Genomic DNA, 16,377 nt, shown 5'->3' with positions numbered 1-16,377 from the left:
ATCATTGGTTTGCTTTCAACATCTCTATTAAAAGTTTAAAAAGGATTAAGTACAGCTTGGATGGTCTGATTTCGTACATCACACCCTGTAATTGTGCAGAGGCTCATATAATTGATGGGGAAGAATCCCAGAAAAGGATGTGAACCAAAGCCTCCTTTTTTTTTTTTTTTTTTTTTAACTTTACTTTGCTATTGAATAAAGTAAAGCCACGAATCTCACCCAAATCAGAACATTACACAGTGTGTTGCTGCACTGGAGACTTAAAACAAAGCTCATGCTGTATATCTCATGTCTAGAGGAAAAAACCCTCCAACCTGATGCTGCCCTTAGATATACCACCACAACTTCTAACAAATTAATCACTGTATGTTTTAAAAGTAATTTAAGTCATTACAAATGCTTGCAGCTATTTCCTGTGCAGCAATCTGGAAATCTGAGCATTGTTCTCATTTTTGATCTATCCCTTCTGCTTCTCCTTTGACGAGAGAGTACTGTTAGCTCGGCTTTATGGATTCGTAATGGGCGGCTCTGATAATGTCTAAATCTCCTCAGAATGACAGGCACTGGGCTGGGTTCCCAGTCATAGTGAAATCCCTTTACAACAGTCTGGAGGGAGGGGAAAAACCCATTAAAGGGTGTACATTACAGTTACAACTGCTGTATGGCAGAGCCACGCAGCTGTTATTTAAGGGAAAATCAGCCCTTTGCTTCTGTTTGACAGAATGTCATATTCACCTTATAATCCTCATTACTTGCTCTGTTTCAAGTCACCTAATTTCTCTTTTCTCCATGCCTGTGAGCAGTATTTACAAAGATGGTTAGCTGTCTCTTCTGGAGACATTCATTTGCCCCTGAGAACCTCCATGACTGTTACAATCAGTTTATTCTCAAGAAAAATCCTCGATGAGCTTTGTAATGCCTGAATAGCCAAGAGATAACTTCATAATTGTATGCTTTGAAAGCCCCAGAGTTGTCTCTCTCCTCTTTCTAGTTTGTGATCCAAGCAGCATCACTCCTAACAGGCTTTGCGTCCCGAGTGCGTTGGCAGTAACCTCACCTTGCTATTTCTCAAAATATGTGAAAAAGCATTTTTACTTTTACTCAGAAGAAAATTTAAAATAAACATCTGGAGAAGCTGTAGTTCATGTGGATTTCTGTGTGAAGTCCTAATTTTTACAAATGATTCTGTGAAACTGTCATTTTATCCTTAAAACACTGGTTAGGCACACAACTGTTTGATGACCAGCTGTCATATGTTTACACAAACTACCAAAACTGCCTCCTCCTCCTCTCTTTGCTGATACAAACAGAGAAATCACTATACATTTGCTGGTTCAAAGCACTTTCAGCTCATCATAGTTATGCCTTTTATCAATGTCACCTTGCTCTGACTAGCTCTGCTTTTCCAAAACTGAAAGTAGTGTGGGTATTAATTTTTTCTCATGTGGGACAAATAATTTTTTCTTCCAGATATTGCACAGTATGGGGAGGATCCCAGAGAATGAAATTTGGATGCCAGAGCCAGAGTCGAAGGTAAACCAGATTTTCTTGTCACCCAGTCAGGAACACACCCCTCAGTCAGGCTGCAGTCCCTCCTTCAGCAAGGTTTTGCTTACCTCACATGCTGTTGGTATTCTTTTTGGTTTTTTGAGTCATCCGAGGAATATTCTTACCCCTGTCTGAGGGGTGGATGGCTAGAGCCAGGGACAAGGATCTCAGAGCCTCGAGGACTGGAAAATGCAGGAAATCAGCCTAGTTCTGCCCAGTCCCAGGCCATGGTTTTAAGTCAAATATAACCTCCCTCCAGTCACAAGTTACTCCACCTTCACTGTCCTGTGGACAACAGAAAATAGGTGTTTCACAGCCCTGACCCTCCTTCCCACCCCGATCTGGTCCCCCATGATCTCCCCAGCGTAGTGGGGGACGTTGGCCACCTCTCCGTTCACACGGTGAGGGAGACCCTGTGGTGGTACCATCTCCTCTCTCCCCCAGGATGTCCCAGCCCGACCGTTCACCACCAGCTTCTGGGAGAGGAACCTGCCATCCGTGCCGGGACTGCTGTGCCTGCTTAGCTCTACCCTGTGTTTCACCTCTGTGGCTGCTGCGGGGCTGTTTGCCTGTAAAAAAGGACTACTAATTCGAAACTAGTGGGGACCACACGTCCAGTGGAAGCTGCATACTCCCTTTTCTTCCCTTTTACCAGATGAGTGTTATTTTTGGAGAGAAGTGGCACAGACAGCTGGAAAGGGCAAAAGTTGTTCTCCTTGTGATTTTTCTTTTAGTACCATAATTAATGCATCAAATCTACTGCAGTTGCTACCAGCAAAACAGAAATAAATCAATGGGGGGAGGGAGGGGGAGTGGTGACCAAGTTTGCCTTTTCCTTGTCCATTTGTTTTGACTGGACATGATAATATCCATGGTATATTCCTTAACACAGGGAAGGCAAAATGCATATCACGCTGTTCCCGAAAGGCAAGGAAGCCTTGGAGAATGCATTCATTTCCACTCGCTGCTTTATTTTTTTACCAGACGAGATAATAAATGCCCTTATGTATTCACCTCGGTTAGCGGCTCAGAATATCCGAGGCTATTCCCATAACATCCCTGCTGCACGGAAGAGATTAGCATGCCAATCAGACGTAGAATCGCCAAATTAATTTTCAAATGCATTTGATTGATTAATTATTAATCATCACAACGTGAAACTTAACTTAACCAAGAGCTGGTTGAAAAGAGGTAATTAGCACGAAGCAGCTTGCTAAACGGCGAGAGAGAAAGCACGGGTGGACTTTATTCTGCCCGCTACTGAGCAAACACCCGCGCTTATCTGTTCTGCAGGGCACCTGCGTCGGTGCGGCATGGCCATCGCGCGGCTCTCGGTTGCTTCCTGGCCCAAGAGCATCCAATCCAGCCCGGCCATTCGCTGTTGAAGTGGAATGAAATTAATTAACAAAGTTAAAGCCCCTCCGACTTGCAGCAGACGCTAGCTGTTGTTTTCCAAACGGCAGCAGCTTCCTGGCTCCCTGTCAATTCGCTGCCCCTCGTTTTGCTCGTAATCGGTACCGCCTTCCTCCAATAAGGAGAAATATATTTGGGGGTTGAATTACTGCCTTGTAAATTACAGTAATTGGATGCATCTGCCTGTTCTGCTCTTATTATGGACATGACACACTTAAAATAATCACTTTAGTGTTTAACGGACGTCTGGAATATATGTTTCACAACGTACCATCATGCGGTCTTTTTGCCATGAAATGTGAGCATTGTATGTGTCCATGAACTCAACTGTCATTCAACATGGGTGAAATGTGCCTTTCGATAGTCCTGAAACCTTGATAAGAGGAGCTCTTCTATAAACTTTTCTTCAGATTCTTTCTCGCGTCGTTTTTTGTGAATTTGTGGAAGGTGGTGGTTCTCTGCACATTTGTTAAATCACTAGGTGCATCACATGCAGCAGCCACCAAACCCTTGCTCTGCCAACAGAAATGCCTACCTACCCGAGATGACTTCGCTCCTGGCCTCTGCTTGAACCATATTCATATGTCCTCTCACTTTTTTGTACAAAAGCCTTGTAGGCACCATAAGTGCAGACCAATCTCAGCCTAGGTGCTGGTGGGCTCCAAACCAGAAGCCCTTTCCAGAGGGAAAGGTGCTTCAGGCGGCCCCTTGTCATCAGATGTGAGCAGGTGCTCAGGGTGCCAGTGTTAAGCATCGCACAGAAAAGGTTGTGCAGACAGTACGTGTCTCCTGAGCTACTTTGTTCATTCTTCACAATCATTCTGTGTGAGGATCAGCCAGCCAGGACCAGTTTCTCTGGGGGGAAAAAAGCCTGAACACAGTATTTATAAGACTATCTATGTTTTCAGCTTTCCCATCTACTTTGAACTTACACATGCACTTCAAATTACCCACACTGGAAAGGAGACAATAATCTCAGTAGGAAGCAGCAATGGTGGATTTTGAACACACTGAACTGTAGTATTAAATGCTTGTTTAAAGGATTTTTGACAGGTCATTTGACAGGTCAGTGTAACACCCACCCTGGGAATATTTTAGGTGGGGGAAAAGTGGCCAGCGTGAATTGCTGTGACTCGTGGGCTCCCTGCAGAATATTTCCCCCCCCAGCTCCAGCCATTACGGAGCAGGGATTCCTGTGCACCAGGACTACCCCGTGCACGCAGCCTGGAGAACCACAGTGCCTGCCCCAGGGCTCCGGCGGGGAGCACAGGCTCGCTCCTGACAAGCCTTTTGTGGTGTGAAATGGTTCTGCACCATTACATACTTCCCCCAGAGGGGGATGTTTCCACTGCCTGAAAAACAGTGTCCATATCTGTTCAAAAACGTGCATCCATATGTGCATTTGTGGCAGTTAGAGCTGTTTATTTTTGTGCTGACTTGAAATTTGACATCTGACTTTCACAGCTTTTGTGTGCGTGTGCAAAAGGGATCCCAAATCATCCGGAATACACCCACAGGCCAACACCAACCATCCAGTTTTGCTTTTCACCTTATCCACGCACATTTCTGTTGCAATTTGTTTGGGTTTTGAAGTGCAATTTCAATTCGGCTGATCTAGTCTCAAACTGTTAAACAGGGCCAGGTACAATGTTCCCCACTTCGCAGGGAAAAAAAGCACGTCTCACTGCTGTGGGAGTGGTAAACAGCAAATGAAATGAAAGAGGTTGATTAAAATTGGCATTTCTGAAACTCCTGCAGCTCCCAGGCACCACGCTGCTGCAGAGAAAGGGCAGCGTTTGTCAGAGATTGTCGACCAGTTTCCATTCTGCTTTAATGCCCTTTCTGACAATCAGAACAATTTCCCTGTTTAAACATTAAACATTAAGCTTAAATATTAAACAGCCAGGCATCTTTCTTAAACCAATTTTGAAACAGAATGGGACTGAGTTTATCACCACTGACAACTCTCCAAGCGAGCCGCTGCCTTTATTAAAATCGTGAGGCTGCAGCACCGTGGAAAATATCTCTTTCTGCTGAGGACCGAGCGGACTCCTCACCCGGGCTGTGGGGTGGGAAAGCCTTTGGTGACCTTTTCTGACCAGGGGTGCTTAGTGCCTCAGTTTTTTGGAGGAAGAGCCCTGCACTCCCTTGGCAGAGGTGGGAGATGCTGTGTCCAAGGTCCACGCCAAGTCCATCAGCTCCAGGGTGGGAACTGAATTGCATTGATACACCTGGGGAACAGGAAAGCCTCAGGTGAAAAAAACTGCTGTTTGATGCTTGGAAATAAAGATCAGAACAAGCACTGGCAGAAGGAGCAGCAGAGGGAAAGAGAGAAAGAAATAGACTAAACCTCCAGACTAACAGTGAAATAAGGAGCACCACGGAGCAGATAGATCAGTTGGTCTGAAATAAGCAAGTGGAGATGATGCATATGAGAGAACCTGCCTCTTTTTTAATTAAATTGATGGTTTTACTTATGGATACCACAGTGGCTGTGCCCAAGCCCCTCACAGTATGTCACATAATCAGCCTTTCAGCACCTTTGCGAGCTACAGAAATCATCACCGGGGATGGGAAAACGCTCCTGTGAGACTCTCATGGTTCCCACCTCCTGTCTGCTCCACTCCCCTCGGCTGCAGCTCCTGCCTGTGCAGGGCAGCACGGCTGCCCCCTCCCTGGCTGCCATCAACCAGCCCCTTGGGGACAGGGACCTTGAAATAGGACAGCTGCTGGGCCACCAGGAGCTGGACGGGCAGGAGGTGCAGGAGGAGAGCCACTGGATGGCTTTTTTGCACCATCAGCCCAGGGAGGCTTTCTGTCCCTCATCACCTGCCCATCTGTCACACAACCCCCAGAATTCCCGGCACAGGACCTGGCATCCCAAACCCTTCTGGTTGGAAACCCACCATGTGAGAGGTCTGGGAAGGAGCCACTATTGTGAGGATGAAGCACCAGGTTGCAGAGGCTGCATGTTTCAGCGCGGTGGACGTGAACCTCCCCCGGGTCGGGCAGCGTCCCTCCAGCTGTGCTCCTCGCATGTGGCAAGGAGGAATCTGTCTGACCAGATCCACCCGGAGTGCTAAAGGTACATCCAGCCTCAAAATCCACTCTGGGCAAGCAAGTGCTGCAGCCTGCGCTTGGCCTCTTTGACAGTCGTTCACCAGCAATACTTTCCAGTCCACATTTGATCCCGCCCCCATTTTCACGCTTGATCCCTTTTCCCAGCATCAAACAAACCCCCAACCACTGGCGCAAATTAGTATTATATATTTGACTAAAAATACCACCCACAGGGATGTGCCAACGTTGCACGCTCTGACAGGCTGTAACGTGCTGGTTTACCACCAGTCGGTTCCCACATCCCATTGACCTGGTTCTGCTGCCCGACAGCAAGGGCTTTCCCCGGCCACAGACCGTGCCGGGAACAAGCTGGAGGCTGGTCTTATGTTCTCTGCACAGACCTCAGCTCCCAATTCCTGACATCAGCATCAAAAAATAGAAAAATGGACAATTCCAGAGAGTCCTCTTCTGCAGAAACATGATTTTAGTTGGTTCTTTTCTTTTCCTTTTGGACTGTTTCTCTTCCACAGAGCTGTTGGAAACAATTTTGCTTTGTAAATGAACCCTCCAAGAGTTGCTTTCCACACACAGAGAGAGAAAGCAAATTTCATTTTGGTGAAAATCCAGAAGGGGAAATTAAATGTGGTCTTTGTTAGTGAACTGTAACTTCTTTTCCCACTCAGCTCCTGCACTTGGCAATCAAGGCTTTGGGCTCCAGTTGCAATTCCTGTTCTGCTCTTTATTTGTAGCGCTTGGCTTCCCAGTTTCTGTTCTCTGTTTCTCACTCTCTTTGGGTTTGTTGGGTTTTTTTTTTTTTTTTTGCTCATCTTACATAGTAGGCACAGAATAACCCAGGACACAAAGGAGAAAAATTTCCTGAGTGCATTACTTATGAGAGGAAAGGGACGCTTTAGCAGAGCAGCGCTGGCTGCTTGCTGGGTGCCCGAGGTCAGCAGTGCCTCCGAGCTGCCCGGCTCCTCTTCCAGGGGTCCCAGGAGACGTGACCATGAACAGATCAGACAGGGGTGTGAGTTTGCACTGCCTGTGACCTTAACAAGCACAAGACAATATAAGACAGATGTCCTTTGCCATCTCTGTCTTCCCACTGTTACTCTTGCTCTATGAAATGTAACTCTGAGCTCCGCTGACACTCACAGTGCAACAAGACAGCTTCCACTCAGGATGGGGTTGAAAATGAAGCAAGGGATGTAATTACCGCTTGTGTTGGGATTCGGACTTCCATTGCCAGACCCTTCACTTGAAAACCCCTTGTATTATAGCCTGAGCACCATCATTTTCATCAAAATATTGGTTAAATCCAGGATGTCCGGCTGAATTACAAAAGGCAAAGCCTAGTGTTTGTGGGTGTTAGAGACACCAGCTGCAGACAGCTGTGCTGAAGCGTAGCCGGCCACCTGTCTGCTGCACAGCAGCCGGGGCGCAGCGGGGCTCAAGGCTGAAATAAAGGCTGCCATCTTCTGGCTACTTAACAGCAGGATTTTATCACCTCGCAAACAAAAGCGTGGCAAAACTTAACGTTTTTATTTGCAGAAAGGTCTCAGTGGGTATTTCTGTGCTGGTTCTTACCATTCCTGTTGGGTACCCAAAATATCGAACTCTGGGATGGAAACACATGAAAGGAAAGGGATGGAAATCCCCAGCTTCAAGCCCCAGTTTTCCCCGTCTCCAAGCTCTGATACGCCACGTTGGAGGAAGCAGAGAAAGGCAGGCTCCATCCCCGCAGCCTCTGCTTCCCAGCACCAGCCAGTCCCTGGCTGAAACCAAAGAAAGAGATGAAATGGCTGCTGCACCACCCCTCTGCCAGCACTGCAAGACTTCCTCTGAAGTCTTAAGTCTTTTCTGAAGTCTTAAGCTTAAGTCTTTTCTGCTGCTTGGCAGCATGAAGGAGCTGGGAGAAAAGTGTGAGCACAGATCCTGAATGCGCTTGAACACTCCCCTCCTCCGAGAAGGGGCTTTCTTTGGGGACAGTTTGCTTTATGGATATAGATAGAGGTGTTGGCTCAAATATGCAACCTCTGAAAAAGCACTCTGGCCAAACTCCAGCTCATAAACAAATGATAGGGAAATAACATGGTTTCTAATTTAGTTTAATAATCTTGTTCCACTTTGGACTGAATTGGCAAGTGGAGGCTGGAGTAACATCTCCCCTTGATTTTGATTAAGTGCGAGCATGCATTTCAATTGTTTAAGATAATGACTGCACAGCCCGATGGGACATCTCACTGCCTCAGACCTGGAATAGAAGTTTCCACATCTGAAATTATAATGTAATTTCTGCTAAATGCAACACTGCTGTGCAAAGTGTTTTCTTACAACTTGGAGCATATGCAAATTGGGAGTGAACAGCCTGAGAGCTGACAAGGATGCCTCAGTGCATTATTAATATGCTTCCTCTTCTCCTCTCCTTCCCATCCAGGCATTAGAGCATATTTGAATGCAGTGCTGAATCCCATTAGACGGTGGTGCAGGAGTGAGCCAAGCCATTTGACAAACTCCGTCAGCCAAAGGCTGGTGTTTCTGCTGGGTGTTTCTGCTGGGTACCACTTCTCGAGCACTTCTTCAACAAGTCTCTGCTGCAGCAGGGAAATGGCACTCGATGAGACCCCTCCAAAGTTACTGCTGGCGTTCAATGGCCAGGTGAGGCTGGTCTGTATTTGCTCAGACCCATTCTGCTGTAGATCAGGTGAATGGATCGCTTGGATCTGGGTGAGACTTTCTTCCCCCCTCAAAATTGCAGGGTTGGGGAGGAGGAGTCTACAGAGCCTGTGGATGCCAGAGTGAGTGGAGCTGGATGGATATTGATTATTTTGTTAGGGCTGTTCTGCTAAGGAGGGACTGAAAAAATTGCTAACAGAAAATTCCCTGTGCACATAGAAAAACAAACGCTGAGTGAAAGCTAACAACCCTTTACTTCTAAATTAGAAAAGGTATCTCTCACACTGTCAAAGCACAGAGTGAGACTGTCTTTGACCTACAATGGATGTAAAAACTCAAAACAAATTTGTTTGCCTCTTTCAGCAAGGCCAGGAAGAATGGAAAACTGGGATGAGCTAGCATGGCACTGAATAAAGACCCAGTGGACAAGACCATTAGTGTGTGTTTCACAGCTTGTCACAGCTATTTAAAATTCATTTTTGAGCTTTTTTCTAGCCTAGCTTCAGAACAGTTTATTGCTACTGACTGTACAAATCATGCAAACTAAAATCAACTTACAAACCTTCTTACTCAGGTGTATTTTTTTTTTTTTTTGCAGCTTAACATGGCACTCAGCTGCTACCTGAAGGTTTTTCTAGCAAATATCACTAATATTCTAACTGATTAGAATACCACGCCTTTGTTTTTCTTTCCAATGACCAACAAAATCATTGTATAGCCTGCCTGCAAAAAGGACAGCCATGTATAAACATATTACATGTGCAGCTACCTATTAACATGCAATTTATTAACTTGTGCCACGCAAGATTCACAGGGCCTGCATTACCCCTGTTTGCATTTCTCCAAAGCTAAATATCCCAAGGAACCATTTAAGTCCCTAACTGCTATCAGCAGTTGGTCGGAGGCAGAAGCTGCCAAGTTCGGTATCCAAAGTGCCGGGCTGGTTTAGGACACGTCAGCTCCGGAGAGCTGTCACCTTTTGGAGCAGCAGCTGGAGGCTGGACAAGGTGCCCTCAGGTTTCTGAAAGGCACAAGGCCACTCTGTTTTGGCTCCTGAATTGCACTCTAGGTGGGTAAATATCATGCGCTCTTTGAAAACATCTAACCTTGTAATTAATGTCTTTGCAGAACAAGTGAAACACACATATCGGATAGAAAACCTCTTCTCCTAACCTGAGCTCATCCCATGTGTTTAAAGCACGTAACTGAGATACCGAAGTTAGGAACCCAATCAATTTAGGTATCCTCCTAGACGGAGAGCGAGAGAGAAGGACATGTCCGTAGGACTCCTCAGTCCTGCATGGCAGAACCACCAGGTGCGGAGCCCCTCTCCCCTGTCGCCGCACAGAGAAGGACCAGCCAGACAAGAACTGTGTCTCCGCAGCCCCGTTGAGGGAAGCACCTCAAACAAGTTGGCAAAAACTTGGGCCTTAATGTGTTGGTCTAAATGAAACAGAATGCTTCCCCTTGTTTCCAGTAGATACCAAGCTGTATCTTGGTTCTGGACAATTTGAGGCCAGCTTTGCCTTTTATTCTCAGATGCTTTTTTTTCTTTTTTTCTGAGACAACTCTACAGGCCCAAGGGGAGTTCATCCTGCCCTGAGCCGGAAGGCGAAACTCATCAGTCCCTCCAACATTCCAGGATTTGCTTCAGATAAGTAGATTGGTATAATTATACAAGGTGAGAAGAAAAAATGATCCTCAGTTTTCAGACTAGAAGTGAGTTTTGTATGATTTAGCCAAATCATCTGCAAATACATGCTATCCTCTCCTAATCAACGAATGGGTATCAGGAAATCATGTTAGTATCTTCTATAGATGTTATACAAATTGCATTTCTCCTGTATTAATCTGTCCAAATTAATTTTCCGTACACTGGACTGCTGGAAATAATAAAGTGCCTCATGACTGACATAGTCTCTTTAATGTGCACATTGAAAGCTTTGTAAACAAACAAAAAAATAAATCAAAATTAATAATAATACCATTTCAGTACCTCCTCTGGGATGCCACAGGATATGTCTGAGCAAAGGGTTAAAGCAGTAGTTCAGATCTGACCCAAGGCAGCAACGTTTAAGACTCATAACCACTTGTGAGCTGCTGCTTTGAGGGACTGTGAAATGCATTGCCGGTTCCCATACGTTTCTTAGGGGACGGATGCTTTATAGAGCATACAAAGGATTAGTGGAGGATATTTGCTTTCATGGTATTTGTGTTCCCTTATAACTGGTAAGTAATACCGAAAGTTAAGCCTATACAAAGATCACTGCATGCTTTTGACACGTTTTTCACACGGATGATTACGCTTTTTCGATTATTCATAGACTATATGTTTGTGAAACACAGGTCCCTTCCCAAGGCTGAATTTGTTCTTCAGTTACATTAGCTCTCTAGCACTGACACTGAGCTGCCGGATGAAATTTAGCCAGTGACCTTTGTCTCTCTTTTCCTCCAAGTTTTTTATGTTTACACCACACAGTATTTGTTACACGGTCTGTTTCGTCCCATGTTCAGTTACAGCCGCACGCCCTTGACTCTTATGAGCGGCTATAAAACGTGTCCCTGCCCATACGTGTTCTGGTACATGAGGTGCTGTCAGAGAGGTATCTTCACGATTCCGACACTCCAAATCCACCCACAGCAATAAAAACTAGTTCTTAAGTGTGAGACAGTTGTCCATCTATATGTTAGGAAGAACTACTGCCAAATGCAGTTTGATTTTTTTGGTGTTTAGTTTTTTGGGGGGCTGGGGGTTTTTTTTTGCTTTTTTGAGGTTTTTTTGGGTTTTTTTATCCTTCTCTCCTTTTCTTTACAGAGCTTTCTTTACTGAGAAAAGCTGAAGATACCTCACTGGCTTCGGTATGAAATGCTAAATGTGTTACTAAGCAATGCTCACCACCACAACCAAGTCAAAAGGGGCTTCCACAAAAGAAAAACCTCAAACAGTAAACGTGACATGACAATATTTATTGATTCTAATTAAGGTTAAAAAAAGTTCACAGCTGTCAGATAAAAATATCTGCAGAGCCTATTGAAAAGGGAACTTAAGAAGGAAACCAAGGGAGACAGTCACCACAGAGGCACTTGAGAAAATGCTACAGTTATAAAAGGCACAAATTCATCACACACACAGCATATATATTCCTGCAAAGTGAAGTCACTCTTTTTGTCCAAAACACAGAGGCAGGCATCACTGAACACTGACCTGTACATGACCACGGGAGACACGCTATAAGCGGCAGTCTATGACAACGCCTGAACAATTTCACTGTTGAGATACTTTGAAAGCAAGACTGCTTTGGCCATCTCGGTTTTATCTCTATTGACAAATAGATTCTAAGATCAAGGTGATCTTAAGGTGGTGGAGATGGGAGAGGAAATGTTAGTCCATTTAAACACAGGTCAGGTTTGTTTGGGAGCATTTGTAATCTGTGATTTATGTGGGTTTGCTTCTGGCCTGAGAGCAGTGGCAGACCTGTTGTCATTTAAGCCTGGCTCCTTTTTGCATCCAAGTACTTTTGGAGGACATACAATTCCTTCTTCCTCAAAAATATTGTCTCAAAAAAAACCCCCAACCCAAAACTACAAACTCAAAATTTCTGCACTTCTGTAAAATCTACCTTAGTGAAACGATCCCACTGAGGACACAGGAAGGTTATTTTAATAGAAGTCCCTAGCTTCTCCTCCAGGCCTTGGGTTGCAGTGATGGACAATGCTTAGACATATACTTAATTGTGATTAATGTCTTTGTTTTATTGACAGCAGATGTGCTATTTGGAATCAAGATCTGCATTGAGAAAAAAATGCACTAGTTAAAGGAAAGACAAGGGGCTGCCTCAGATTGCTCACTTCCTTGTTATTGTGGAGTAGTTTGTACAATTAGCTTTCAAGTACTTTGGTTAACACAGATTTTCATGCCATGACCCGGCATCCTTTGCAATATACAGTTGCTATCAGAACAGTGTACAAGCAAGTAAACTTTTTTTTTTTTTGGCAAACTCTTAAGAGCCTTACAAAATATACATGGTAACACAAATCAGTTCATAAGAGACAAATGCAATTATTTCCATGGTTGTTCCTATAATACATTTTACGAAGCTGGTAAACTGCTGGAACTTTCATGATAGCAGATTTCTCATCAAACATGTAATAAATTAAGAATATAGCACAACTGGTTACCCGTTAAACCAGACTTCATTCCTCTCCTTGAAGGGTTGGCACAAAAGAATTTTAAAAATGTAAGCCAGTGCTAACAGTTCCCTCTACCCACGGGGAAGCAACTTGATTCTCTACCTACATTTGTCAATTTTCTCATCACACTGGCATCCACATAGACAAAGTGCCACATGTTCCTTTTATATGCAAGATGTCAAGAAAACAGCAGCAAATCCTTCTGTTTAATCCCATAGTGATGATAAGCTCCACAGCATAATCGTAGTAAGACACGGCTGTAAAGACAAAGAGAGCATTCCTAATGCTTCGGCAGTCTGGAAGGAAGAAGACAGAGACCTTTGAGTGCTAATACAGATGTTGCAATCCAGATCTCCCAGCTCCATCAGATTTGGCTACAAATCTCAGGGGGTCCAAATTTAATTTGAGATTTTAAGTCACAGCTACTTTTAGTTGTGACAGAATAACGAGAAATGCTTTGTGGGTGGTTTTTTCCATTTTTGTTTCACCTTGAAAGTAAGAATAAGAAAGGTTTATAACTATATACACCTTTTTTTTCTTTTTTTTTTTTTTAATTGACAGATCTCAGGAAAAACTTTGGCTATGGTTCAGTTCAGTTCTACCTACACCTGACTTCTGTTTTTTCCTCGATTTTCTGCCCCTGTGGCACACAACATTTTCTTGTTAGACTGGGAAAAACCTCTGCCAGATTCAGGACCAAAGAAGAGAGAAGTACATTTTGGACTTGAATAAAACCAATTTACCCTCAGTCTCATGGATCTGCTCCCCTTTAGAGACCAGCAGAGCATTTCTAGGGCAGAAGCAGGACTTGAATTCCAAACAATTTTGGCAGAGAAATCATCCGCAAATGCAGCAGTTCTTTATATGTTAAGCATGTATTCACCGTCTAGCACTTACAAATATTGGGTCAATATTTTTAAAATGTCTTCCCAAATTTAGGTTCCTATGTTTATTTCTGGCCTGAGAATTGTCTGAGTTGCAAAAGCTCAGAACTTACACAGTTCCCATTCAGCTTTTGCTTCCTAATTCATTTAGTAAATAAATCACAGAGAGAGAAAGCCACGTAGAAGCACTCTGTGGTAGGCAAATGTCCCAGCTAATTAGTGCTCTATGTGGTACAATGAGAAAGGCCATATGTACACTGCTGCACTGTTCTTCTGACTTAAAGATCTTTATGTCTGAAAAGTTCCCCTATGCATTTTAAAAGGCTGTTATGAGGCTATTCATTTGTGATAAAATCCAAGCTGCTGCTACAAGAAGATTTTTAACTGGCACATCAAGTTAAAAAGAATGAAACCTAAGGGCCAGAAACTGATGCCCTGCTCACAAATATTACAGCTTTATAAGTAGTTCAGTGGATTTCCGTGGGACTATTTGGAGAATGAAGTACTGCTGTGCACAAGCAAGATCAAACGCTAGCCCAAAAAGTCTGCCTGAGACTGGTGATGCAATTCTACCGTCTGCTCACACCAGTTGCTGAATACATTCTTATTATACTTCCCTCCATGGCTTTTTACTGCAATGTAATTTTTTACATATAAATCAACACTGGTTGAAGGGAGAAGTACAGCAAATGGGCTCAGAAAAATTCCAGACACGCAACTTTTCTCAAACTTCATGTGCACCAAATCCTGTTCTCAGTTATACCTGTGACTTCCTCTTTTGTGTCGGGCAGATGTAAAACAGCAGAAACACCTAGAACAAGGTACTGTGATGTTGACAGGTAGGCACCTAAGGTTTTAGTGGCTCGTTTTTTTTCTTTTCTTTTCTTTTCTTTTCTTTTCTTTTCTTTTCTTTTCTTTTCTTTTCTTTTCTTTTCTTTTCTTTTCTTTTCTTTTCTTTTCTTTTCTTTTCTTTTCTTTTCTTTTCTTTTCTTTTCTTTTCTTTTCTTTTCTTTTCTTTTCTTTTCTTTTCTTTTCTTTTCTTTTCTTTTCTTTTTTTACATTGTTTGAAAGCTAGGGAGGGCAGAAGCACTTGCATGTGACTATCCTATCCTATCCTATCCACGGTTCTCTTTGATCTCTCTATCATTCAGTGGAAGTGCTAGTCACATCAATATGGTTGTTCAGAAGCTCTCAGTCAGCTAAGCTGTGTTCAGCATAAAGCATAAAGCTGTGTTCAGCATAAAGCAAATGTTGGGGAGCAGTTAAAGTTTGGAGTTTTTTAATGCTAACTCTATGTTTTCAAGCCCATTATGCCCTACCAGGCAAGAGACAGCCTCAAGGTTGTTCAAAGTATAAACTTAAGTAGATGAAAGAAAGGAAGGCGATAAGAAAATTATGTAAAAGCATTTTTATGGATGGCTTTAAAACTTCCTGGGCTAAACAGAAGTTAATTTGTTCTCTTGCCATCTTAGAATTGTTTAGGTTGGAAAAGACCTTTAAGATCATCAAGTCCAACTGTTAACCTAGCACTGCCAAGTCCACCACTAAACCACGTCCCTAAGCGCCATATTTACACATCTTTTCAGCACCTCCAGGGATGGTGACTCAACCACTTCCCTGGGCAGCCTGTTCCAATGATTGACAACCCTTTCACTGAATTTTTTTTTTCCTAATATCCAATCTACACCTCCCCTGGCACAACTTGAGGCCATTTCCTCTTGTCCTATCACTTGTTACTCGGGAGAGGAGACCGACACCCACCTGGCTACAGCCTCCTTTCAGGTAGTTGTAGAGAGCGATAAGGCCTTGCAGCAACTTAGGGAGCTAAAAGAGGACCTTGGAGGCAAAGAGATGTCAGACAGGGTGAAAAGACTCAACAGGCTGTGCCTGTGCCATCACATTAGCACAAGGTTCCCTGTTCATCATCAGGCCCAACAGCCTGATCAGCCGCACTGCTGCACACGTCGGTTCTAGTGTGGAGCCAGCCAGTTTTCTAGGCAGAGGAGATCTGACTCCGCACAGGGATGGACTCGACTTGGACGCAGGAGCTCTGCCGTTCCAGGCAGTGTGAACACAGCTGGGGAGCCTGAAATTCAACTCCATTGCCAAAGGCAGAAAAAATATTGTTCTTTAACTCACTGTAGGGCAAATATGCCACTGGAAATGCTAACAACCTATGGCCACACTTGCGTAGTTTGGATGGATAAATTGAGCCTGATGTCCTTTAGGTGCTGCCTGGGCTCTGCATATCTGGGTGAAAAAAAAAAGATCCTCACCAGCAATTAGCATGAAGTGGTTAATTATTCTTTAAGCTATGGATTTCTTTTCCCAGTCCACCACACAGAAAGGCAGAAAACCTTTGTTTATGGCTAGAAATCGAAGTGCCTGTGAAGACTTAGAGTTCAGGGTCTGGTTCAGATATAAGTGTAATAACAACTGGAAATGTCATCAGAAAAGAACCTTTTTTAAGAGGTATACTGTCACTTCTGCTCTGAGATCTGGATAAAAGCTTCAAGGTGATAATGCTTGGCAGGGTATCCTAGAAATTCAACAACAAAGAAGTTACTGCTAGAAGTAGGCCTGGATTCAATGGGTTCTTTTTCAG

The 16,377-nt window shown here is 43.9% G+C and overlaps 2 protein-coding genes across 7 annotated transcripts in view; one reads left to right on the top strand and one right to left on the bottom strand.

Annotated features, from left to right (window-relative positions):
• Window positions 1–10,265, top strand: part of LOC129209839 (amine oxidase [flavin-containing] A-like) — a 46,635-nt gene extending 36,370 nt beyond the window's left edge. Inside the window, exons 14-15 of one of the 2 annotated variants that reach the window (XM_054835031.1) lie at window positions 1,471–1,533; window positions 9,826–10,265. In XM_054835031.1, the coding sequence (XP_054691006.1) occupies window positions 1,471–1,533; window positions 9,826–9,834 (72 nt within the window). In that variant the 3' untranslated portion in view covers window positions 9,835–10,265. Of the gene's footprint in view, window positions 1–1,470; window positions 1,534–1,992; window positions 3,376–9,825 lie in introns of those variants that run through there. The other variant, XM_054834934.1, reaches the window with a different exon arrangement.
• LOC129209666 (amine oxidase [flavin-containing] B-like) overlaps window positions 1–16,377 on the bottom strand; it is a 73,482-nt gene that overhangs the window by 3,836 nt on the left and 53,269 nt on the right. Inside the window, exon 16 of one of the 5 annotated variants that reach the window (XM_054834543.1) lies at window positions 11,644–16,311. The exons of 2 other annotated variants lie outside the window; for them this stretch is intronic. The gene's annotated coding sequence lies outside the window, so the exon portion shown is untranslated. Of the gene's footprint in view, window positions 1–11,643; window positions 16,312–16,377 lie in introns of those variants that run through there. 2 more of the 5 variants (XM_054834469.1, XM_054834616.1) reach the window with 2 other exon arrangements.

The sequence above is a fragment of the Grus americana genome, chromosome 1, assembly GCF_028858705.1.
Source record: "Grus americana isolate bGruAme1 chromosome 1, bGruAme1.mat, whole genome shotgun sequence".
NCBI classification, from domain to species: Eukaryota; Metazoa; Chordata; class Aves; order Gruiformes; family Gruidae; genus Grus; species Grus americana.
The sequence above is the reverse complement of the archived record's forward strand: the minus strand, read 5'-3'. Positions and strand labels throughout refer to the sequence as shown.